At 37.1% G+C, this 26,491-nt stretch overlaps 1 protein-coding gene across 1 annotated transcript in view; it reads right to left on the minus strand.

Moving 5' to 3' along the window:
* Nucleotides 1-26,491, minus strand: part of LOC131355917 (collectin-12-like) — a 45,116-nt gene that overhangs the window by 5,362 nt on the left and 13,263 nt on the right. The window contains exons 3-15 of the mRNA XM_058394529.1: nucleotides 17,959-18,081; nucleotides 12,124-12,210; nucleotides 10,978-12,021; nucleotides 10,384-10,884; nucleotides 9,708-9,850; nucleotides 9,416-9,525; nucleotides 9,215-9,298; nucleotides 4,514-4,614; nucleotides 2,200-2,284; nucleotides 2,025-2,100; nucleotides 977-1,072; nucleotides 749-895; nucleotides 258-348 (exon numbers count right to left, since the gene is read on the minus strand). Of these exons, the coding sequence (XP_058250512.1) occupies nucleotides 258-348; nucleotides 749-895; nucleotides 977-1,072; nucleotides 2,025-2,100; nucleotides 2,200-2,284; nucleotides 4,514-4,614; nucleotides 9,215-9,298; nucleotides 9,416-9,525; nucleotides 9,708-9,850; nucleotides 10,384-10,884; nucleotides 10,978-12,021; nucleotides 12,124-12,210; nucleotides 17,959-18,081 (2,688 nt within the window). The remainder of the gene's footprint in view (nucleotides 1-257; nucleotides 349-748; nucleotides 896-976; nucleotides 1,073-2,024; nucleotides 2,101-2,199; nucleotides 2,285-4,513; nucleotides 4,615-9,214; nucleotides 9,299-9,415; nucleotides 9,526-9,707; nucleotides 9,851-10,383; nucleotides 10,885-10,977; nucleotides 12,022-12,123; nucleotides 12,211-17,958; nucleotides 18,082-26,491) is intronic.

Here is a 26,491-nt window from a genome sequence, read left to right on the forward strand (position 1 = left end):
AATGGAACAATACTGAGATGATGAATAAAATGTATGAAATAGGTTTTCTGTAGGTTTTTCACAAATTCTTAATTATCTGAGAACCTCTACAGGAAAAACTATTTCTGTATTAACTATTCTGTATTATTGTTTGTCCAGTTTTTATTTATTGCTTTATTAAAAATCTACATTTTATGCAGATATCTGACTGTTTTTTTGCCCCTAAAGAATACAATAAAATATGAGGTGTCTATGGAAGTACTGTTTGAGAAGAGCACCTTTGGCCAGGTCCTCTTCCTCTTTCTTGGTGGTAGATGTTGCTGGGTCTTTGGCCACTAAAGCAGGGCTGGCTTTAGCTTGCTCTGCTGCCTGCAAAACACAACAGCACACCAGTCATTGTAACAACTTAAACATTTCTAAACTTTAAATTACAGTTTATATACCTGTCCTATAATTTCATGTTTTAGGAGTGAGGGAGTTAGGGTGGGAGGGAGGAATGAACAGATGGATAGATGAAGGGATCATCAGCCAAGTGTCATCTATCATACAGCAGCTACCAACAGCGAAGGGTAATGGCTAACCACATCTTTTTAAGCTGCTGTTCATGCTTTTTCACAGGGGAGCCTAACACGCTTGGAGAAAAACTATTAATCAGGTCATTCTAAACGTCATTGTACTTCTCCTTGGCTTATTAACAACTAGGCATTGTTTACTGAGATTGTCCAGCAGCTGCAGGCGAGGAAAATGTAGACATCATTAGTGTACCTACCTGGGAGCCGACAGCAGGGAAGGTGACACCCTGCTCTCTCAGGTTCTTGATCATAGCCGATATGAGACTGAGCTGGGGGTCGTTTCGGAAGTCCTCAGCCCATTCCACCATAAGGGCCTTGAGCTTCTCACATACTTTTGGGTGGCCCTGATTAAAACAACAAATTCTCAGTCTCCATGTTGTCTAAATGAAAGAAAGTATCACACTCTCATAACCCAGTCAACATACCTTGTTTAAGACGTTGCTAACCTCACTGGCAAACTCTCGCGAACACACCTCCAAATGGAAGATTTTTCCACAGTTTGACACACAAGCCCCTAATAACTGTGCAGGAGAAAAAAGGGATGTTCAGGAGGAAAAGTGCAGACTCAGTCATGTGACTTAAAAATAAGCGAACATGTTCTATACAACAGGACGGGGCATACAGTCCCCTCCAAAAGTATTAGAGCAGTGAGGCCAACATGTTTGTTTTTGCTTTACAGAAGACATTTGGGTTTGAGATCAAAAGATGAATATGACATGAATATGACAGATCAGAATTCCAGCTTTCACTGGCTGATATTTAACCTTGTAATAACTGCATCAAGTCGGTGACTCCTTTCATTCTCTAAAGGATCAACTTCCACTGTTTCCCCTGAAGTCTTTTGCTGTGTGAACAGGTTTTGGGTCATTGTCTTGCTGTATGATGAAGCTGTTCCCAATAAGACTGGAAATTGTCAACTGGCAATGTTTTATTTTCTTTTTCAATACATTCCAAATTATTGTATTGGCTATCGTTGTATTGTATTGTACATGTCCAGTGTTTGTGAAATGGCAAATTTCACAATCAATGGACAATTTTGAATAATTTCCCTTCTGAGCAATTTTCCCCTCTTTTCTCAGCTTCAAAATGCTTTTCTCGAACAGACAACTCTCTGATCTTCATGCTGGTATAACCTTTTTAACAACAAATGCAGTGTTCACCGGTGAAACCCAGTCAACAAACCAAGAGTAGACATCCAGAGCTATTATTTGTTTAAACAATCAATCTAACAGGACATACCTGGGCAACAAATTGTTGAGTTTAAACAAAAGGTACCTTGTTCCATGTTGTTTAACACATCTAACCGTAAATATCAAGACATTAAACTGAAATTCTGATCTATTTTCTCATATTTACCTTTCAATCTCAAATCCAAATGTCTTCAGGATATGACAAAAAACAAAAGAATTAGTCAGTAAGACCAAAACCACTACACAGGAATCAAAAGAGAGACATAAGAATGAATAAACGTACTGTCAGAGCCTGCATGGCTACATGGGGATCTTTGTGGTTGACTCGCCTCATAATGGAGCGAAGGCATTCTTTAGGTCTAGAAAATGCAAGAAACTATTTGCTCTGATATACTGTACAGACACACTCAATCAGTCAGAGGATGAATAGAACTAGACAAGAGGCTGACGCGACTCACCCGGTGCGTGACTGTCCTATCTTATCACATATGTCCAGTATGAGGCCCCAGTCCTCAGCCGTGTTCATCTCACTGGTTGCTTTCTCTAATGGGCAATAAAAATAAAAAAATAAAAAAAACATATTTAAAAATAATAATAATAATTTACTGTGAGACCCCATCAGACTTTCAGAGACTTTCATTGCTCATGACTGTTCATAAAGTAATCACTGATACTAACTATTATAGACTTAAAATCAAAATATACCCGAAACTTCTTGTTTGTCAGATTTTTTAATAGATCAAATAGATCTGGAAATTGTAATTCATGTTTTGTGAAGGCTTTCATACATTTACATCATACAGTTCAGTCTATACTGTATTATAAACTGTATTAACGGTAGTATTTTTTTCTAAATAATCAACAGTAGCATTTAGTAGGTAATTTGGCTTATCATTCCAAGGAACTTTTAATATTTCCACATATACTATATAGACCTCCTCCGTAAATATTGAGCTTCATAACCATCATAATTGCTTCATTGTATTATCATCATAATCATATAACAGTATAATGCCTTTTCCTGGGAAAAAGAAAAAAATCAGTCAGGGTTTACAGTACTGCACTGTGGGAAATAAAGATTTACGTCATATGCATTAGTGTAGAACATTAGATGTATGATTCCAGCAGTAAAGTGCAGGAGAGATTTTCCTGCTTGAACCCACCACAAAACCTAAGGATGAACAGGCTGAATCAGGTGTCTTTGGGCAGGAAAATCTTAAAAGCATTTCTGAAAAGCATGTCTGACTCCAAACATCTAGAACTATCTATAGACAGTGGATTGTTGAGCTTATTACACACGGTCTTATTTTGACAGATTCATATTTACATTTTCCCCAAATATTTGCTGAATTTTCCAGGAATAGAAATGAGTGGCAGGAAATTCCAGAGTTCTGCACATAAAACATGTACTCACATGGAGAAACTCCCATAAAAACCCCCCCCAGAAAGCAGAAAACTACTTGCATCTTGCCATATCATGATCTCTGACACAAATCTTTCGATTAATCCAGTGCAAGACCTTCCTTCTATAAGAAAGTTATAATCTGTTATACCATGATACTTTACTCAAATCTGATTGGTCAGATTAACCTGATCAATTACTACTCTATATCATCATAGATATGATATGACAGCAGGCTGCAAGGTTTATTTGAATGTGCTGGGTTTAATGTTAGCATTTTTATAGTAACAGCTCATAAGAGGATGCGGTAGCTTAATAGTTAAGGTGTTGGACTACTCCACTACTCGGAAGATTATGAGTTCGAATCCCAGAAGTCCACCAAGCTGCCTCTGCTGGGCCCCTGAGCAAGGCCCTCAACCCTCAGTTGCTCTGGATAAGGGCGTCAGCTAAATGACAAACGTCATTCACAGAGGATGTCTGCCAAAATCTAAGCCTAATGTTAAACAGATTAAGAAAATGTTATTATTTAATAAGGAAAAAAAATGAAATGGTGACGTTTATGGTGTTGATAAACCAGATAACTCTTTTTTTAATCTAATCAATGAAAAATTGCTGTGATACAAGAGAAATTAAACACCGTGTATAGGAATATAATTAACTGATGATTGGCTGTATCAAGTCTTTGACTATTTTTAATATAAAAGCACGCCCTGTGGTGTTATTACTGACTCACGTCCTACCTTGACGTAACATATTTTGATATGCAAATGAGCATGAGGATCTCATGAATATGCAAATGAGTCAGTGACCTCAGATTTGGTAGCACCGCCTTTGACCTGATAGCGGTGCTTCCAGAAAAAAAAAAACCCCTCTGGTTAGAATAAAGCCGGCTAGCTCCGTTAGCTAGCCGCTCCCTAGCTTCACTTGAGTCCAGTTGAGCATTTGCAGTGTCACTGTAGCTCCTGAATAAAGCCCACAGACTAAAATGACTGCCCTGGCCATGACAACTTTCACTCCACCTTTCATCCGGGACCGAACCTGTGTTCTGACACCATACACCCGGGCAGATAGTGTGAGTGTACTTAAATACAGTGAAAATGACGTGACAAGCTAGGTGCTAACATCAACTAGCTAACTCTAGCTAATCGGCAGGTCAATTTTAACCATTCAACCCTACTGCTATAAAACCAAAATATCATTGTTTTTGCTGTTCTTCTTTTCACATACACTGGCAGCAAAATATGGAGACACAAATCATCAGGGAAATGTAGACAAGTACTAAACCAACAACAATACAGCATCACTTAGCTGGCCTGTGTGTGTGTGTGTGCTAGCTCGCTAACAAGCTCCACGACATTTCTGCAACTTACCAACATCTTGATCGAAAGGATTGGACGTGAAAAGAGGCATCGCCGGAATATAAACAGGAACAACAGCAAGACAGGTCTGATCGCCGCCCTTTTCTTTTCTCCTCTCGGTCACTACTTAGCTATTTAATAAATGAACAGACATAATAATAACTATAGCAGCTCTAACAGTTCAGACAGTCACTCCTTAGCAGCCTATGGATAGTGCATTATGGGTAAAAACCCACTCGCTGGGAAAGCGTAGCAAAGCTGACTTGTTTTCCACCCGTATTTCTACAAAACCAACCTACTTTGGTTTTCTTGGCCAATCACCGGCGGTGTCGGTACTGACAGACACGGCTTTTAGCCAATCATTATTCAGTGGGCGAGATTTAAAGAATACGGGTGGTAAACATATTAATACACAAATGTAATCACATATTTATGGGTAATTACTTTGTTTACAATATACGTCATGTATGTATTTGGTTAAGTTAACATATTTAGTATGTGTATGCCTTATAAATCATCTTAAAATAAAAGTAAACAAGGGAAAATTCTGTAATCATATGATTTAATCACATGACTGACCTTTTGTACCGTCCCACGTGCTACCAAAATAAACTCAGACCTGCCTGCCTGAGATTTAATAATAATAATAATAATAATAATAATAATAATAATAATAATAATAATAATAATAATAATAATGATGATGATGATGATGATGATGAATTTGTCAAACATTGCTACATTACATATAATAATATTGTGTACCAAGGACAAATCGGGGTACGGGAAATGCCAGCATTAAGTTTGAACAAAAAAGCACAAATATTAAATCTGTAATTTATATCACTATTGTGTTTGCAACATTATGGAATAATCCTTAAACTGCAGCATACATCCATCAGTCATGATAGTGAATGTAATTGTGCAAACAGGTTCTAGAAAATTTAGGATGTTTTAGCCAAATGTTCTGTATCAGCTGTGTAACCATTGTGCTTATGCAGTAGATACTTAAAATGGTTGATGCTGTAATAGCAGTAGTCAAAACATTCATTCTATGAGGCTCCGGTGTTTCAAGAGTGTAGATGAGATCCTTCTTCCTTATTCACTTCATTTCACCCATTGCAACAACTTGCAATGCAAACAGAGATGTCATTAATGTTATATCCATTGCTGTTTAAAGTGATCCTTTATTTTTATGGCACAAAGCTGCTCGACAAACAAAATCAGCCAACCTCCTTCTGGTTTCTCCAATGCACAGCTGATGAATCTTTATATCTTTAACAGTGATCAAACACAAAAGTGTTCAGCCAACAATCACCTAAACCATCGGGTGCAATAAGCAACATATATGGTCTGGAAATGTGTAAGATAATGAATTGTTTATGCAATGAAATCAACACTAGTGTATTATTTGGCTGGAAAAAAAAAAAAAACTCTTGTGGAAAACTGTGGTCCAGCACAGAATACTTGTCTATGTTTACATGTGACTTTTTCTACAAGTCTCCAAAGCCCCCTCACTCCATCACCATGTCAGTCTGTTTGGAAAAGAAAACATGGTGACATCCAGTAAACACCCAGCAGATCCAGATCCTTTTACTGGATCCTTAAAAATACATGCATTTCCAAAAATCTATTGACAAAAAATAAAAACCAGAAAAAGCATTAGCAGTATACTTTATATGGTTAAAACTATGTGGACATCTGATCATTACACCTATATGGTGATCTTCCCAAAACTGTTTCCACAAAGTTTGAAGCAAACAGTTGTATACAATGTCTTTGTATGCTGTAACATTACAATTTCCCTCACTGGAAATTCATATGCACAAAACAAGCTCTAACCCTAGCTCTATTAAGACATGGTTTGCCCAGGCTGGAATGGAAGGACTCTAGTGGCCTGTACAGAGCCCTGACCTTAACCCCACTGAACACCTTTGGGATGAACTGGAAAGCCGACATCCTTACACAACATCAGTGCCTGAGCTCAATAATGCTCTTGTGGTTGAGCACAAATCCTCACAGCCACATTACAAAATCTAGTGAAAAGACTTCCTAGAAGAGTAAAGAGTTATTAGAACAGCAAAGGGGGACTAAAACTGAAAAGGGATATTTAGCAAGCAAATATGGGTGTGATGGTCAGATGTCAACATACTTTTAGCCATATAGTGTACATTTTTATGAGAGACGGGTAAGAATGTTTTGGATAAAGCAGGACAGTCCACGGTCATGCTAACTGTAATAGTGTTGTAGTGTAATAGTGTAGTGTAGTGTCTTGCTTTATACCAAATTAGGGAACAAATAAATTCCTTACCTGTTCAGCAAGAAAAAAACCTCTGTGATTCCTGAATCCTTTGTCCCTCCTTTTTCTCTAGCCAAACTTTCTCTGTCTCATCTGATTGGTGCTGACTCCACTCCTACCTATCCTTCTGTAGCCTTTCATGTATAAAGTGGGGTATAATTTGGGTGTAGGCCCATTATAGTATTTGTTTCATGACGATTTGTCCCTAGTGAAGTCCACTTGATTACCCTGGCAATAAAGCTGATGGATCAGCATTGCATTTCACTTTTTAAATCATTGCAGATTTAAGTGAATTAGAGTAAGCAAGCTTTGATTCACTTGATTCACAACATGGGATAGATCTCCAAAAGACAGTGTTGCAAAACGAAAACAAAACTAACATAACATTATGATGATAGTTACGCAAACTAAATTTAGAATGAACTACCCGAGAGTCATGAATTCGATTCAATGAGCTAGCACTGTAAAAAAAAAAAAAAAATATATATAAATAAGAGATGTGAATCAAGAATCTTGACATCATTTGTTAATGCATATATGAAACCCCAAAACCCTTATTTCATTTTCACTTTTCAGTTTGTTCACGCATGGAAACTGATTCATCTAAATAAGTCATTTAAGAAAAGTAAATGGTTTGCCATTAACCCACCACTGTATAAATCCCTTTCAGGTTCGAACACATGCGGTATTTGTTTAGATCTGATTTATTGTATTACATAGGGAAACACTTCCTTCAGTGCTTCCCCTGACATTTTTTTGTGTTGCAGACAATAAGGGTACATGGAGTGATAGGATTAAAAAATGTTTCATGATATACATTCAATGTGCATACACACACATATTATCACAGAATGCCAATTAATCAGACTGAGGAAAAGGATCAATATCCTATCGAATACATTTCACAGTGTAGGATGAAGGCACAATTAGTGTCAATTTGGTATGTGAAAATGTGCACTAAGAACAATATAATTGCTCATGATTGTATTACAAAATACTTTAATAAATTCAACATCCATCATCTATATTGGAAACAATGAAATTTTGCATACATTTCTCTGTAGTAGTTTTGAATTCATTCATTCATTACATTAAAGACTATATTCATTTTCAGCCAAAACAATCCATTTATAAACAATTATTTGAAAAATACAGCTTGTAGTTGATTTAAGATTAAAAAAAAAAAATAGAATGATTACATGTATATTGCAAATGTACCGTTCTATTTATAACTAGCTACCGTTTATAGTTGTGAGAGATTTGTTTATCATAAATCATACCGCTGATAATCTAGACAATAAAAAACATTACGAGCAAAAAATATAACCTAGTGGCCTTCATGTGAACAACAGTATATTCAGAACAGAATAAACAACTTTTTTCCTTTTACCTGTGTAGATTCTGATGATAATTGACTGCAATTAAAGTAGATAAAGCTTGCTATATTGCACTGGATAACTGAAAAGAGTTTTGTTTATTACATAGGTAGATTTAATAAAAGTTATTTACAATTGTGTGCTTATAATACATTACAGCATTTCCACTTTTACATAAACATGATAAGTGTACCACAGTTTGTGGCCATGGCAAATGACTTATTATTTGTTGTCTTCTTTCTTGTCCTTCTGGTATCATATAAAATTGTCTTTTGGCAAAGCCATGTTGCTGCTTGCTTTGGAAGGATGTTTTGTAACAGTGACCACCTGAGTATTCTCCACGACTGTCATGTCTGTTCTTCTCTTTTCTCAGCAATGGATGCTATAAAACTGGAACTTGCTCTGGAAGGAAACCAAGATAAACTTAATAAACTCACTTAAAACTTTCTTACATGCTTTAAATAAAACATGACCATACAATGGATGTGGCAACATGTGTTATGGCTTGATGAGACCACAATGCAAATTTCTTAGTGTAAGTCTTATTGCAGATTTGGATGCAATGGGGCTGCTTCTCTTAAGCTAGAAGTGGGGCTTTAGTCAAGATAGAAATAATCATGTATAACTCCAAAATACCAATCTATTTTTAGACAGATGAAGATGAAGAAAAGAAGTGGCCCAGTCAAAGTCCAGATGTTGATAGACTCTTATCCAAAATCAGCGAGTGCTGTATTACAAGCAAAAGGTGCTTTAATAAAGTATTCATTAAGGGATATGCAGACTTATACTACCAGATTATTGTAAGTTTTTTCCCCTACTTTTTCTAAAACATTTCTGTTGGTTTTTAAAGGTGGAAAAAGATCTGACTTCATTTATCTTGGGTTCCATTTTTTTTTAGATCACAAAAACCTGCAATTTTATCAGGGGTGTAGACATTTTATGTCTGGTGTACATAAATATATGTAAAATTACTCCTTACTTTCATTTGGACGTTGACAAATGTATCCAATGCGGTCTGTACAGAAGAAGTCATTCCACTTGGCATCGTGGATGAGTCCTGCACAATCTTCTCCTTCTTCATGTCCATGGTTCCAGTTATCTGGTTGGCCTGGTTTCCAGTTCCTATATGATAAATTTATTATATAGCCTATGTAAAAGGCTCACAAAAAAAGGCTAATACACAAATATTTAAGTTAATTTTTTATCTTCTGTTTATTATGAAGTAAAAGATTTACTCACGTATAGGAGAGAAGGGACCCATCAACCCATCTCCAAGTGTTTTCCTCTACAGTGTCTGTAAGTCCCAGCCAAAAGTAACCCTTTCCTGCAATTTGCCTTCGAATCCAAGCCTATAACCAAAACACACCGATTTCAAACATATACACATTTATAAATGAATATGTTTGTGTTGTGACTTTCAGAATTTAAAGGAGTTTCATTCGGTGCAATAACCTGAAAAATTGACCCATTTTTAAGTTTTGCTGAGTTTACAGCTGCATACTTTTAAAGTATAACATTAAAGTGTAAATACCTGTTCCTCCTCATTGTGGATGGTAAGCATAGTAGATGTCTTATTTTTGCATTCTTCTTTTGTTTCGTCGAAATTCAGTCGCTCAGATGGAGCTGAAATGTAGTAGCACTTGTCTTTGTAGCTTATCCAATGAGTTGGACATCCTAAAGAGTAAGTTTAAATGAAGAGCATTAATTATTTCTTAACTCTATTTCATATTTATAGTAAATAAAATAAATAAAAGTAAAGTAAGTACGCCAATGTATAATATGTCAATTAAAAAAAGATGGCTTAAAAACCAGAATAAATTTTTACAATAACACTATATTTCCATAGAACTACAGTTGCCTCAGTTTTGCTGTTCTCTGTATTTATGTTGCTGATATTGCAAAAATGCTTGTCTTATGAAGGAGCATGACTTAAGAAGCACCATCTGTCCACTTATCAGCTATAGCATATCTCTGTTGAGGTTTTAAGGTGACAGTGCAGTGAGATATATATTCACTTGCATAATGACATTTTAATATAGTCAAAACACACAGATGTATATAAAACAGCCTCATTATTAAACATTTAATAATGTCATTTTTTTAATGAAATTGTACTCTCTGGGTAAAATAAATGGTCAGTCACTTTGTTATAATTATTCAATGATAAAAACTCAACTTCCCTTCAGTAGGAACCCAGAAAGTTTTACCTGGTGTGCTGGTGGGAGGAGGTTCATAAACTTGATGGGACATTGAGCCTTGTGGTCCTATTGGTCGCAAAGGTTTAGCCCCTTGAGGTGGAGGTCCATTTGGGCCAGGTGGTCCCTGTAGACCAATAGGGCCAGCAGGGCCAGGTGATCCTTGTGGTCCTGGTGGTCCTGCTGGACCTTGTGGCCCTGGAGGACCCTGAGGTCCCTGAGGACCTTGTTGACCATCTCTGCCAGCAAGACCAGGTAAACCAGGATCACCCCTCTCCCCTGGTGGCCCAGCACGACCCCCTGATCCTCTTGAGCCTTTTGACCCAGGGTTTCCCCTTGGTCCAGGTGGACCTTTGAAACCAGGGACCCCTGGAATTCCGGGTGGCCCTTTGTCTCCTTTCGGCCCTGGCACACCTGGAGCACCCTTTTCTCCGCTATCACCTTTCTCACCTTGTTTTCCTGCAGGCCCCTGGGGTCCTCTATCCCCCCGAGGGCCTCTAGGACCAGGAGGACCTGAAACAGAATATAAAGAAAATTCCATTAGTTCATTCCTTTACAATCCCTCAAGCCTTCAGTATTTAAACCTTTAACATATATAACCACCACCTTGAAGGATAGTGAAGTTGGTTATGAGCTGGGAGTGCTTGCTGTCCACCAGTTTCATTTCTTCCATGACTATGGAGAGGCTGCCCACTTCTTTGTCAAGCCTAGCAGCAAGCTCTTCTTGCTGGGTTTTGAGCTCAGTGCCATCTGCCCTGGCTTCCACAATGCTGCTGTTGAGGGCCAGCAGCATGTCTGAGTGCCTTGTCACTGTCTCAGCACAGGTACGAAGACCATTCAGGTCAGTGCTGATGGATCCAAGCAGCTGTGTAGCAAAGCTCATGTTCCCTGTGATACGGTCCATGTCCTCCTCGTTACGGTCCAAACGTGCCTCCATAGCATCAAACCTGTTGGTAGTGGCATTGTCGTGATCACGCTGTTGATCCATGAGCTCACGCAGATTTTGGTCATGATTTTCCGTAACAGCTGAGGCATTCTGAAACTGCTCTGACAGTGAACTGAGCTGTGATGCTATTTCCTCAAGTGCATCGCTGTTGGAACGGACCAGTGCTGAGTTGTTAGCAGTCAGCAACTGGAGGTTCTGCACTTTTTCTCTGAGCCAATCAGCATCTGCCTTGGTCTGCCTGGCCACCTGCTGTAGACTCTGGTAATCATTCTTGAGCTTGTGAACTGCCTGGCTGGTATCCTCCACTGAACTCTGGAGGGAGCTGATGAGACTTCTTTGCTGGTTCTGTGTGAAGTTGAGAACATTAAGGCTGTGGGTGGAACGACTCTGCTCCCCTGTCTGTACCTGAAGATCTGATTGGAGCCGTTCTGTCTCTGACTTCAGTCTACCAATCAGGTTGTTGTATGTGGATAGTGTACGGTTGACAGTGAGGATGGTGTTGGTATTGCTCTCTAGAATTTCTCTCAGTGATACATGGCCACTTTGCATATCATCACCTACAACCCGTAGCTCATCCAAAGCTGCCTTGTTGCTAGATGCACTATTGGCAATTTCATTAATCTGGCTCTGCAGTGTCTGAATTTCTGCCTTGAATGATAGGATTTCACTTGTGGCATTCTCTGACTTCTCTCCCGTTTGATCATCTAAATGGAAATATTAAATTACATTAAACAAATACAAATTAATGACACTGAATAAAAGCACTTTAGAAGCAATGTTGTGGTGTGTCTCTAAATAGAACGCACCAAGCTTTTTCAAGTCTGTCTCTACAGCAATGATTTTGCCTTCGTAGTTCTCCATCCCCTCAGTCACATCATCCATCCTTTGGACCACTGAGAAACACATAAAAAAAATATACACATTGATCGAACCAAAGAGACATGTATTAAAACACTGTGTTGTGGGTTATTAAACCCACTTTAAAAGAACATAACACAATAAAATTCTCATCCAACAGAGAAACAAATTGATGCTAAAAAACACAGGGGGCACTTTATTTAGAATTGTTACCTTGGAATTTTAATGGAATTTTAATCATTAACAGGCCCAGGAGGCATTACACTTTCAAATATTTCACCACAGATACAGAATAACCTTTGTAAATCAGCCATTTTCCCTGACAAACCCATAACACCTTTGAGTACTGATTCTTCTTGGTTCAGAAAAGATTGCAGACAACTTTCACCAGTTAGCCTGTTCAGACTCTGATGTGTTTTAATTTTTGGTGTGGTCTGTTTAGGTGGGCAAGAACACAACAATCACAATAACTGGTTCGCAATCTGGTTCCAAACCAAGCAGTCCGGTACTTGTCTACCTACCATATCCAGCTCTAGAGTTCTATCTCTAGCCTGACTCATTTTGACTGCCATGAGACTGTCTAATGAGAATGAACCATTTTTTGCACCTATATTTTTCTCTTGAGGTGAGCTGCTGAGCCCCAAGGCACAAACTCAGCCAAAAAGACAGAGCTAGTAATTTATTGAGTGTTCGCTGTGTTCTCCATGCTCGGGTAATTTTTTATGATTTCTCTGTGTGCTTGGCAAAGGCTTGTTTACTTTTTCAGTCACAGTGTTTAAAAAAAGACCAGTAAAAGAAAGTACTTTACATGTGTACATTTATCAGCAACACATATTAAATAATAATAAGCCAACAATAAAATACTGATCCATTCCTTAGCCATCATTAATATATACCAGTTACAGTATGCCACCTTGGTTGTTAAAATGGTTGACTTTGACAGCAACAAAAGGATTAATTTCGTCATTCGAACCATAAGTCACTATCTAATTGAACTGTACTGGAAACTAGTCTTGATTGCACCATCCACCATCAGAAGAAATGCATTTAATTCATTCATTCTTACAAATCAGGCATATATTCAAATAAAAAATGAAGCTTCTATCTAGAATTCTATGTAAATTTCTATGTCTTTTGTTTCCTACAGTAACTACCAATCAAACACACACACAGCACAACACAGTGGGAATGCAAACCATACCATATACACAGTCACACAGGAAATGCATGACATTTAATTTCCTCTGGAATGTGGAGTATCCACTAAGAGGTCATGCTCTGGGTGTCTGGGTGTCTTCGAAACTGCACTGGTGTTACCCATCAACCTCTTCATCAGCACCTCTATGGTTTAAATACTACATCATTCTTGTCTTTTCTTCTTTTTAGCTTTCTTACATTCTTCTACTACATGGACACACTGTCAGTATTTAAAGCATCTTTTAGATTATTAGATTATAGATTACTTTGAGTCATGAGCCATATGTCACTCTGACATATTATTAGGAATATTTTCAATTATTATTATTTTTTATTATTAAAATAATAATAAAATATTAATAAAATGAATAATAATAAAATAATTTCAAATATTTTTTATTATTGTTCCAATTTTATTGTTTCAGTAGTAACAGCTCTTTCACAGAAACTCAGATTGCAGAAGCCACACAGAATCTAAACCTAATAATAAACATAATAATGATAATACTAAAATTTTACCAGAGGATGGCATTTTTTTGTCTGTTTTTAGAGCTGCCTTTGTTCTGCATTGAATTTATGAAATGAGACACTGTAAGATTTTCAGTTTGTCATGAGTATTGTTTTTAATAGTTGACTAGGTTTAAATGATATTATTTTTTATTGTGGCAGGTGTTTACAGAGTATACTTTTAAAATAAGCTTTATTTGTGCTGTCTTTTATATAGAATAGAAATAGAATTGATAGAAATATTCTTTATAGATTGTCCAGCAGGGGGCTCACAACCCTCCTCTTTTACAATGCTCTTCTCACCAGCAACTAAACACTAAATAAATCTTGATACTCTACATACAGAAACCCAACAGTCATGACTAATCTACAGAACTGCAGCTATAAAATAACCAATTTTTTGGTTTTTTAACTATTTGAAAATAATACGTTTTCATTTTGCATCCAAAAAAGGGCTACTGGTGTACTCCTAGAAAAGTTTAAATAAGAAAAATGTCTAATCATTGATGTGAAATGTTCTGCCAGGAGACATTTATGTAACATTTCTCAAAGGAGTTTCAGGTGTCAGTGAACTTCCTGAAACAGTTTTCAGGACAGAGGACTTTGTGCTTTCTGGTTTCTAAGCAACATAATCACAATGAGCTTTAATTTTTTTAGTCTTATTATTTTCCAAAGAGAGAGTACAGAGAGGCTGGTGAGAGTTTATAGCTGCTATACTAAGCAACAACAGGGGCTAAGTTGTCTCTTGGATACCCCACACTGTTAAATGTAACTATAAACAGTAAATAATTGTGTTTTATTTGTTCATTAATAAAACTGTAATCATTCGCAAATTTCTGTGGTGGTTTAACATAATTCAGACCTTGCTGTTATACATCATGTGTTAACAATGTACTAATCACACTGGTATAAGACATTTAAGCCACCTGTCTAGGTCTCAACCATCTTAGCCAGATATTATTGTGTTGGTTACATCTTCTTGTGGGATATGTCTCAGACAGAACTGGTGTTTATGTAATTAGTATGGACAGACAAAGCATTTCACCCACAAATGTTTGCGAAAGATTTTTAAATTGTTCTGATTCACATTTGTCCACCACTAGAGGGTGCAAGATTCATCTACTTCACTTGTATTACACTGGATTTCATAAACAGGGTTTAAGAGAATGTTTAATAGAAACAAAAGTTCAGTTTCCTGTGTTTACAGGTCAAGACTCATAACTATAATTACTTAGTTTTTTTCCCCCTAAACTAGTACACAGTTTATTTATTAGTTTAGTAAATAGCGGCAATCCTTTACTGACTCCTCTGTTCATTTGCACTTGTATTTTTTTTTTTTTCTTCCACTGGTTCATTTCATCATGCTTACAACTGAAACCCATGCAAACATTAAATGTTATCATTCCAGACAGCATTTGTGTAACCAAACACAACGCAATAACATGCACTGCAGAACAACATGGAGGTCCATTTCAAAGGCTTTCAAAAGGCTTGTTTGTTCACCTCTCACTGGGAGTTCATCAGTGGGAGGCCCAAGCTGTCTTGCTGTCTGTCTCCATCCTCACCTCCATCATCAGCAGCACAGGGCCAAATTGTATTGACAAAACACTCTGATTTATATTCTGACTGGAGTCAAAAAGTGTCTTATTGTCAATCTGGTGCTTTAAACACCATCATCAGATTCTCATTGCTATTCAAGAACAATTTAAACAAAGGATATTATTTATAGTGATTTGGGAAAAGGGGGTGAAGATTTGAGTCATGACTAATATGTAACAGTTATTTGTGTCTGACTGGAAGTGCCTCATGTCTAACCACCAAAGTATTAGAAGTAATTGAGACAACCACATGAAGGTTCAATATGTGGTTGCTAGAACAAGAATGCAAAGTATTTTATGCTAAGCTAATAGCGTGCATAAAGGATATTCATAGAAGAAAACACATAACCCAGGATAAATCCTGCATTTCATAATGTATTCGTTAATTGGATTTTACTTTACATTATTTTTTTTTGTTTATTTCTTGACAAATATTTAATGGCGTTCAGAAACAACACTACAGAAAACAAGCAACAGTGACACGATCATAATCTGCTAACTCCAACTCGTTTTGTCTTATATTTTCTTCTGGCCAAAATAACTATTTTAAATATATTAAAAATAACTATCAATATAACTATATTCCGATTTTGGTTTCAGAAGGAATTCCCATTGAAAATGCTTGTATCTCTGAAAGAATTCCTTGAATAGTTGAATAGTTTTGTATTGAATCCTATTTAGATTGAATCATCTCAAATCTTCAAGATGTTCACAGCTGTTTTGACTCCAGGGGGAGTTTTTATGAGATACTCACTTCAGATCCTTCTGGCTTGAAGCCTTGCTTAACAGTAGTAAAAAAAAAATCACGATTTACATGATTCTGAAGTGGATTTCACAATATTGTAAGTTCACAAAGAGTAGAAATGTCACTAGAATGAAGATTGTGAAGATAATGTTTGCAAAAACATTCTAAGATTTGTTTCTAAGAAACAATATGGTGATATAACCCAAATATTCTGTCAAACAGTGGAAAGGTTTTAACAATTCTCAGCTGTTTATAGACTAAACAATCAAAATGTTTAGACAGACGTATTTGTTTTGCCTGAACATTAATCAATGCCTACATACATCATACATTAATGTAACTGTATCCAGTTCAACTTACTGATACTGTGTAGAATTCAACTAGAGAATAATGAACTGTAAATGAACAGACCATCTGAATTATTAGAGGTGCATGGATAAATGTTTGGTTTAAGATCACAAGATGAACATGGACGATAGATCCGAATTTCAGTTTTCATTCCTGATATTTACACCTAAAGAACTACAAATTTTTTAAACATGTGACTGACAGGTTTCTTGCTGCCTGTGTGTGTCCTGTTAAAGTGATTGCTTAAGCAGTTAATAGCTCTGAGTGTCTACTCTTGATCTGAGTGCTTTGTTTCCTCTGTGAAGACATAAACATAAAGACCAGAGAGCTGAGTCATTTTAAAGCTGAGGAAAGAGAGAAAAATCCATCAGTCTTTGCACAAGCATCAGGTGTAGCCAATACAATCATTTGGAATGTCCTGAAAAACGAAGAAATCACTTCTAACCACTAACATTCAGTCATGAAACAGGTCAGCCAAATCAAACAACAGCAGCTGATGACAGAAACATTGTGAGAACTGTGAGGAAAAACCCGAAACAACATCACTAACAACCTCCACAGGGCAGGGGTGAAGGTATCACAGTCCACCGTTCAAAGAAGAATTTCAATGCAGAAATTTAGAGAAAGTAATTTCTATAGCCAGGATTAACCTTTACCAAAGTAAAAGAAAGGCCAAAGTGTGGAGAAAGAAAGGAGTCAGTACCTTAGCTTGGGCTTGCATTTCTGTTTCTGGAGCAGACTCACTAATCTGTATCCAGGATGTAATTTATGACTGAAGCAGCAGAATGAATTCAGAAATCTACATAAACATTCCCCTGCCAATTTATAGAGAAATGCATCCGGTCTAATTGGGAATAACTTCATGAGAAGAAGGGTGATATGAGCAAACACAGAGGAAGGTTTTTTTTTTTGACTGATCACCAGACCTTAATCTAATTGAGCAGCATTTCACTTTCTGAAAAGACTAAATGGAGAAACCCCACAAAACAAACAGCAACTGAAAGAAGCTATGCTGCAAGCCTGGAAAAGCATCACAAAAGAAGAATACAGCAGTTTGGTGAAGTCAGTGGATCCCATTGCCAACAACGGACATGCAAATATTAAGTATTATTTACTTTAACTAATTTAAAATCCCCACCAAAGGTGAAATGTTCAAAGTTAATGCATCTAGATATAAATGTCAGGAAATGAAGCTGAAATTCTGATTCATCATCTCGTTCATCTTTTGATCCCAAAGCGAAATGTCTTCAGTTTGTAGCAAAAGCTATAGAATGTGCCTCATCACTCCAGTACTGTTGAAGTGGACTGTGTGTAAGTCATATATTTTCCAGTAAGACCAGTACTGTATTAATCTTTACAAGACCATTAGATAAAAGCGCTGTTCATACCTTTGTATCCTAATACAGCCACAGCTATTGTGAGCAGTGCACACAGGACATACAGGAGAGCAATGGCTGCCCTCAGTGCCCAGTCGTTTTTACATTTAGTACATTCGTTCCCCTCCTGGATACCTGTAAAAACAAAGAAAGCAAGACATCTCAGTTTCACAATGCTGGAAAACAATATAGATGAAAATGTTCATTTTACTGAAACCTGTGAAGAAGAAATATCAAAACTTTCATGAAATAAATTAGTTCCTGTTATCACTACAGATATATGAGCTATAAAGAGTCATTCCCTTCACCAGCTTCTCTTTATTCTCCAACTTGATGTTACTACTAAAAGAAACCCAGCTTCCTATGTTACCAAGAAACCACAAGTACAAGTGCATTACTATAAATCTTGCAGCTGGAAATGTCTGGAAAAAATTCTGTTGCAGAAAATGAATCATCACCTTCTAACCATTAAAAACTGTCCATCCATTATCGCTGTAGAATAATAATAATAAACACATAGAAACCAAGTAAAACCAGGTTTTTTTAACTGCTGAGTCAAAATCGTAAGGAGCTCAGACTTTTTGGAGTGTCCTGTGCATCGAATTTTTTTGTAACACTTTTTCATGTAAATCATGTCGTCAAAATCCATTAGTACGTTCATGCTTCAGCAGCACAACAACAACATTCAGAGTCAGCAGAGGCTGTCTGTGCAGGCAGGGGAGGAGTCGTGTGGAGCTAAAGCTGATGTGGTCAGACTTCAGCAAATAAACATTCACAACCACAATACATTTGGACATTCCACAGCAGGCCTGACATTCTCCCCCCTCTCCCAATTTGATCAGAATGTGAGCCTTCATCAACAGATGGTCACAGTGGCAGCCCTGCCATCTAGGTTGTCCTCTAATAAGAGCCCCAGGAGGGAGATGCAGGGGATGAAGAGGGCAGGTCACATCTTTGGAGCCAAACATCTGTGTAAACATTGCCTCAAAGGGCCCCGGATGTGGGAACTGTGGCCCCCAGTGGCCCTGCTCACATTAAGTATTCTGTAAGGTGGTCTGTGTGTGGGGGGGGGATTGAACACTCCCCTCCAAGATCTTATCATGTAGGAGCTCAAGTTTAACATCAGCACATAAACAAGCACTGCCCCTAAACAGAGATAAAAACACAAAGTAAGAGCTTTATGGAAAATACTGCACTGCCCTTTATGTATTTACAGCCCTGTTTGGTCCATTGAAAGAAAAGTATTTTCCCAGAGATGCCATCCATTCTCTCAGCATCCTTTGATCTCGGGCATAAATCAGTCTTTTTGAACAGCACAAGGCTGGATAAAGTTCTACTGATGTGGCAGATGAAGTTATGACTTTTTGTTGAAACTTTCAATGCTTTATCTGGCTCACATCTGTAGATTGACACAACATGCAAAACGCATTAATGTAGCAATAACATAATAGCAAATCAGAAAACGCAAGCGCAAAACTGAAAAACAACCAAATTATAACGTTACACCAGCAAACCAAAAACACTACAACACAATGTGAAAACACAACAGCAAAATCAAAAACACATCAATATTAACTCAAAACAGAAAGGGGACATCCTCCTTGCTGATTGGCTAAAGCACATGTCTGTCTGAGGAAACAGGAAGCTGGATGATGAACACAATAAGACTAAAATATACGTCGATAGTTGTATGATGTTTTTATTTTTTTTAATAGCTGTAAAATTTGTATGCCGTTAATACAAAACAGAGCTCATATTCAGAAGAAAGGACTCACTGTAATGACATTCACAGGTTAACTAGAAGACAGACTGAAAATAATCTTGTCACAGTCATACGCTTTGTCCAATCAGGTATGAGAATTATTTTTTTGTTTCAAGTTAGTGTGGTGCATTTCCTGTTTTGCTGTTGCCTTCGGATCAACTCTGAGGTCAACGCACAGCTCAGTTTAGGTACAGTGAACTGCCTTGCTCATTAAATAAGGGCTATAAGGAAGCCAGATGTGTCGATCAGCAGAACTACCCCTAAATGCAGGGTCTGAGCCAGGAAATTCCCAAACAGTAAATAAATACTACGGCTTCCTGTTTGTGGTTAAGGTATGGCAGAACCTAACTTGATGCTGTCCGTATAACTGCATAACTGGCAGCGAACACATTTAAGAGTAATCACTATCCTCTTACTGGCCAAAAACTCTGTCATGTGACTAAAGCAATAAAGGCAATACACTGCAGGTGGGAGTCATAAACATTCTACATTTTATGTTGTTGATGGAGGCTGATGAAAGAAGAAAGCATTGTGAAATAGATGTGTGGAGGAGGTGGTGGAGACATAGAAGGCACAGAGGGGTATGAGGAGGAAAGGGGAGGGGGAATAAAGTGAGAGAGGAGATGGGGAAAGAATGCTGAGGTTCACATCAATGCATGTAAAACAGCTGTGTTTCATTTGGACTCAGGAAGTCAGAGAGAGAATTCCTGTATTGCTCTCTCTCTCTCTCTCTCTCCCCCCTTTTTTTTGTCTGTACCTGGTGCAAGAGCCCAGTCACACAAAAACACTTGTGATGGAAAGAAAGAGACAACTATATCCAACCACAGATGCTCCAGGAAAAAAAAAAAAAAAATCTTTGACACACAATTCTCCACAGAGAATTGAGAAGAAAAACTGCGTAAATACTCATGCAAATCATCCAAATGCAAATTCTTTCCATGTTTGTTATTTTTGAGAAAGTCTATTTCTGCATCCGTGCACATTGTCTTGTAAATGCTGGCCTAATTACAGGCTCTGCTTTAGATTAAAAAGAAAAGGGTTTATATTATTTGATATTATGTACTTTGCACGATGAGCTTCAAGGTTCTTTATTTGTCAGAGAAATATTACATAAATGTGATGTAGTGAAATGGTTTTGAATGAAAAGAAAATATTTTCTCTAAAATATAAAATCAACTCCAGAATTACTGGCACGATACAAGAAAGTGATGTGAAAACTGCATAAAAAAAATAATCACTGACCCATAATGATTTGATTAGAGAAAGGCCAAAAAGTCTGAAGGAATTTGTTAGGAGGAAGATGCGTAAGAGTACTGCTCCCATGCACAGGATTTTAATTGATTCTGTTGTGAAGTTTCAAAATCAACTATTAGACGCCTCATCACAATTGACAAGCTGTTTAAACAGGCTACACAAAAGAAAGGCTTTCTGAGACCAACCTACATAAGACAGCACCTGAACTACATCAATCCTCATTGGAACTGGAAAGGCGTTGGAGTCAAATGAAACCAAAAAAGTGGGCTGTATAAAAGGAAGAACATTCACACTTGGTACACTTGATACTTTAAGTCTAGTTTTGCAGCTAGATGTCCAAGGCTCTTGTAAAGGCTGAAGACATCATGAATTCTTCTATGCAGCCTGATATTTTATGCCGTATCTGTACATTATTATGACAGCAGAGTCAAAACTCCCAGCAATAAGCCATCATTTATACTGTGCTATCGGGCAGAGCTGCGCCAGATGTTTCTGCTCTAGTGCTTTTCTGATCTTCTATATCTGATCTTCAGTAGCATAAACCAGCCTTGTATGAGTTCCTGGTCAGCCGTAAATCAACCAAACACTCTTTTCACTCAATTCATTGGGAACACTGAAACAAAAAATCTCACTGTATTTATTTAATTCAAATGTGTTAATCAGTTCCACATGATGGAGTCGAGTAAGGTTAACACAATTACTGATTTGATCAGGTATTTTCCAAGCCCTGAATAAAATCAAACACTGCTGGTGTTTTGTAACAGACACAATGCATGTTTTAATCACCTAAATTTAACAGTTTCTCTTCAGTGCCAACATCCTCATGAGATTTCACAATGAAACTGGTTCATGTTAATACTGATCTGGTTCACGTTAATACTGCGTGAATTGATCACATTCCCTCTATCATTCCATCTACTAATTGCAAACTTTTTTAAATTTAGTTTAGTATAAGCAAAGAAATTCCCTTCTGTTGAGCACCATTAATATTTTTATATATCACACAATATATATATATATAAATAATTTTTTTATGTAAACTATACATAATATTTTCCTTAACTGACCACATACTGGGCTCAACAAGAACCAAATGGTTAATACTTTATCTATGACAGGGTGCTATGGAGCAAAATTGCCAGTGTTCGCTGGGTGGGAGGGATGTGATATAAACTCTCTCTCCTGTCAATCACAGTGACATTAGCCAGTTGTGGGTGTTTGTGAGCTCATGTGTACAGAAGATGGTATGTTACACCAAGTACGTTACTCTGCTCTGTGATACAGCATGAAAATGTGGTTGGCTGATTTCAGAGTAAGCATGTGTTAGCCTTCACCCTCTGTGGTTAGGAGTTGATGTATGATAGAGGAGAGCTGGCTGGTGAGTGAACATGTGAACGTAGAACGGAAACATAGTCTAAATGAAAAAAGGGTGTGTTTTTCATGCAGTTTTACATGAACTCCATCCCCTCAGTGACCTATAGATTAAAAGTCTCCTCTAGTATGAGATACATTCAGGTCTGCTGTGGGAAATAATGGTAGAGGAGGATCGTTGGTATCAACAGAGATCACACCGTACAACAGCTCATCACTGTGCTGAGACACTATTGTGTACTGAGACAGTCTTAAGATCAGCTAATTGGATGTAATTTGCCACTTTCCATAATATTAATATCCCATATACAATAGCACTTTACTTCTATTCATTTTTCTTTTTCCTTTCTTCTTCTCATATTCACTCTACAGTATACAGTGCTGTATATCTATTCATTTGATCACAGTTAACAATATTTACACCGTTGATCATGTCTGCTGCTTATACTATGTCTAGAAATGTGTAGATCCTACTGCACTGCCACACTCCACTCATAGACTGTATTTCTTTTTAATATTAAAATCTTTTAATTTATTTCATTTATAAACTTCAGTTACGCTCAGTTCAGTTATGTCTCACAGTATATATTTTTCTCATGAGATTCTGGCAACTAAACTGAAAATTTGATATATTAAAATCTATAAAATGACATATAAATGTTATATGATTTAATTTAGCATTTTATGTATTTCTTTGTTTGTTTAATTGCATTTTATTTGATATTTATTTATTCCTCGGATATACTATATAAGAGCTATAAGCACCATGTTGACACCACAGGTGTAAAAATGCTGCAGTGGCCAATTCTTTGTTATAGACTTAATAAATTCATGCAGGTGTAGACACTTTGTTTCCTAGAAACAGCAGACCCCCTGGCTTTCTTACAAAGAACAAGACATTCTTCCTTTTTAGTTAATCTTCTTAACATGTTATTAAACACAGCAGTGATTACATGGCCACTTGCACAAGGTCTGTTTGGTAATACAGATATTTTAGCTTGCTGAACCTGTACTTCATTTGCTCTATTCGTTCTTATTTCTTTTCGTTTTTTTTTTTTTTTTGTAATCAGCTCAAGTTAGCATTACACAACTCCCAAAGTGATGCTGCACCAGATCATTCCAATTCCACAACCACTTAACTGCTGTGCACTGGGACTAATAACCACCACTCCACACGTACATCAACAATCATGCAGAAGAATTTTAACAAGTAAACACTGACAAAAAAAAAAGGGAAATAACCACAGAGACAAATTACCACACCATTATGTCAGTAATCCTTTGCACTGTACTACTTGGAATCTTACTTTAAGTAAAAAAAAATCCTACTTAAAAAAAAAAAAAAAGTCCAAACAGGTTTATGACTCTTTAAATAGGCCAGGCCTCTGAGAGCATCTGGAGCTCATTAAACATAGCATGAATCAAAGTATGCATGAGAACATTTGATACACCATCATGCCATGGACTGAAGGATAAACATCTAAAATGTCAATTCGAATTACATTTGCGATGCAGGGAGAGCTTCTCTAAATGGTGCCATTGTGGGTTGGGCTTCCTTTCAATGCATTTTAATTATGGAAACATGTGTCACTTGACCTAAAGCTGACTCTTTGTCCTAGGTATATGATCAAATCACACAGGCAACAAAACAAGAAAGCAAGAAAAACATTTTTTTTTAGTCTACATAAAAAAAGGCAGGCTATGATTTGCTCAAAGACATAAATCATAATAAAGTGGTGCAATTGTTCTAGCAAGAGAAAGAAACATTATTGAACTGGATGTCATCATAAACAAGATGTTTCCGGAGGAAAAGACCAATGCAGAGAGAAAAAAAAAAAAAAAGGTTAACTCTCTAGCCACAATGACATCACCTAACGAAAGAAAGAAAGAAAGAAAGAAAGATAGATAGATAGATAGATAGATAGATAGAGAGAGAGAAGAGGAGCAGGAATGTGTCCTCTCGTGAGCTCAGACTAAGGCAATAAGCTCTTGCTTATACACTGGCATGGTTATTAGGCCATGTGTGAACTGTTTTCGGCTCCAATCGCTTCCATATGCGATGATGGTCTCATGCAACAATAAGTAATTTGGCAGTAACCTAGCCAATCCAGTCTCTTTAAAAAAAAAAAACAACAACAACAACATTTTATGAGCAGAAAGAGCTAGTCCCTACGTCACACGAGGCTCTGTCCTGACACATTGATTGTTTGAAGTGACAGAGGGGACGCTGTTCAAGACTTCAGTTTAGTGGCAGGTTTGGAGGTGATTATGTCCAGCCCCAGGGGAGCCATTTGCCTTCTGTTATCATAAGACCCACCGTTAAACAAGTCACTTATTTTAATCCGAAGCAGCAGGCAGGAAAGAGGACGTGTGGAAAATCTGACATCCAAACAAAAAAATAATTCAGAACCAGGAAGACAGATTCTGATTAAAATCTCAGACCGGACGTCAAACTTGCCTGAAGAGCTCAAAACCAGACACTATTTTTTCAAATGGGCCTAGAACGCCACAAAAGCCCTGCTAAATATTTTAATCATCATACCTTTATTACAGATGCCGTCAATCTTTCAAACTATTTCAACTTTATGTTCCAGTAGGACATACCAAGAGTATTTCATCTTCAACTTCGACAAATTTTATGGAAAAGAATTGTTATTTTTACCTCCAACACAACTTTCATGAAGCCTTCCAAAGAAAGAATAATTATACTGAACTCATTTTTCCAGTAATTTCTAACAGGGCTATCCAGAGACCGATTTGGTCACTGCAAAACACTGATTTTGTGCAGCTATTTGTCGATTGAATGTATGTTTAAGTTCATCTACTTCGTGAAAGATCCTCATATGACTAACTCTTAAACCGATTTTTTATTCTTTTTTCCAGCTAAAATATCTGAGTTTCTTATCCCATTCAATCTTCACAAGAGCCTTTAGACCACTTGCCACAAAACAGCTCCAAAGCTTCTTTTCTTTAAGCCTTTTTACTAGTGCACTGGAGCTCCATTTCACTGGCAGAATGGATTCAATCATCAGTATAAACAAATGAATTATTTTATGGCCACCAGACTGATATAAAATGAATCAGGACACTGTTGGCTTTCACTGTGAGATGTTTTTACCCCTTTTGGGATAACCTAACACAGAATATTAGTGGTAGAAGATTTCAGATGCTTATGAACAAATACTCATCTCATATCTCATAGAATTCTACAAAAAAGGTTCTACAAAAATTTTTGCCCCTAGTGGGCTAGGTAAAAACAGAAACATTAATGAAAAACTATAAATTCTTAAAGCCTTGAGTGTCTACTTTCATACAATCCATTATCCACCTCTGTGGAGTGTGAGATGACAAAGAAATTTAATGCTGAACATGGGTATGCCAAAGCAGGTGCAAACTCCATTTTTTGGCCTCTGTTAAAAAGAGTTAACCAAAAACATGTTTGTTTTAAATCTGTTTACTATTAGCTATAGATTCTATGGAGCGTCTCCTATAAGTGAATAATGAAAATAGTTTATGTTTGTGTAGAATGGTATTTTAACTACCTTTGTGTTTTTATATCCATTATCTGACTTGGGCAGGTCAAAAACAGATCTGTAAACGATTTGATTTTTCCCATGGTAATAAAAAACAAAAGTGTGGCTGATGAGTTTAAATCCCAGCACCAACAAAGTCCCACTGCTGGGTTCTTGTACAATGCTTTAACACCCAACTGTTCATAGGTAGTCTGTCTCAACAGTAAGTCATTTTGTATAACAGTGTCAGTCAACTGAGTACATGTGTGCAACCTCATATCTGATGGAAGGTTGTTATTGTACTTCTTCTTCTTGTTTGTGGTGGTGGTGATATTTTCTATTACTTTTATTATTCCTTTAATCATCATTGATCTTCAATATCTGCATTATCCTGTGCCAGTAACTCTGGCATAAGATGGAACAGATAAAATGTCAGTCTGTCACAGAGCACCATGCACACACACACACACACACACACACGCACACACACACACACATACACTTGTGCATTCAATCACATCTGCCTAACATGTTTTTGCAGAATGGGAGGAATAACCCGGCACATCTCTTCAAATATTTACTATACTAGTTAAGTGTCTATGTCTGAAAGATACAGTGAATCCTGTAAGATGAAGAAATGTGTTCT

The sequence above is a fragment of the Hemibagrus wyckioides genome, linkage group LG07 (assembly GCF_019097595.1).
Source record: "Hemibagrus wyckioides isolate EC202008001 linkage group LG07, SWU_Hwy_1.0, whole genome shotgun sequence".
NCBI classification, from domain to species: Eukaryota; Metazoa; Chordata; class Actinopteri; order Siluriformes; family Bagridae; genus Hemibagrus; species Hemibagrus wyckioides.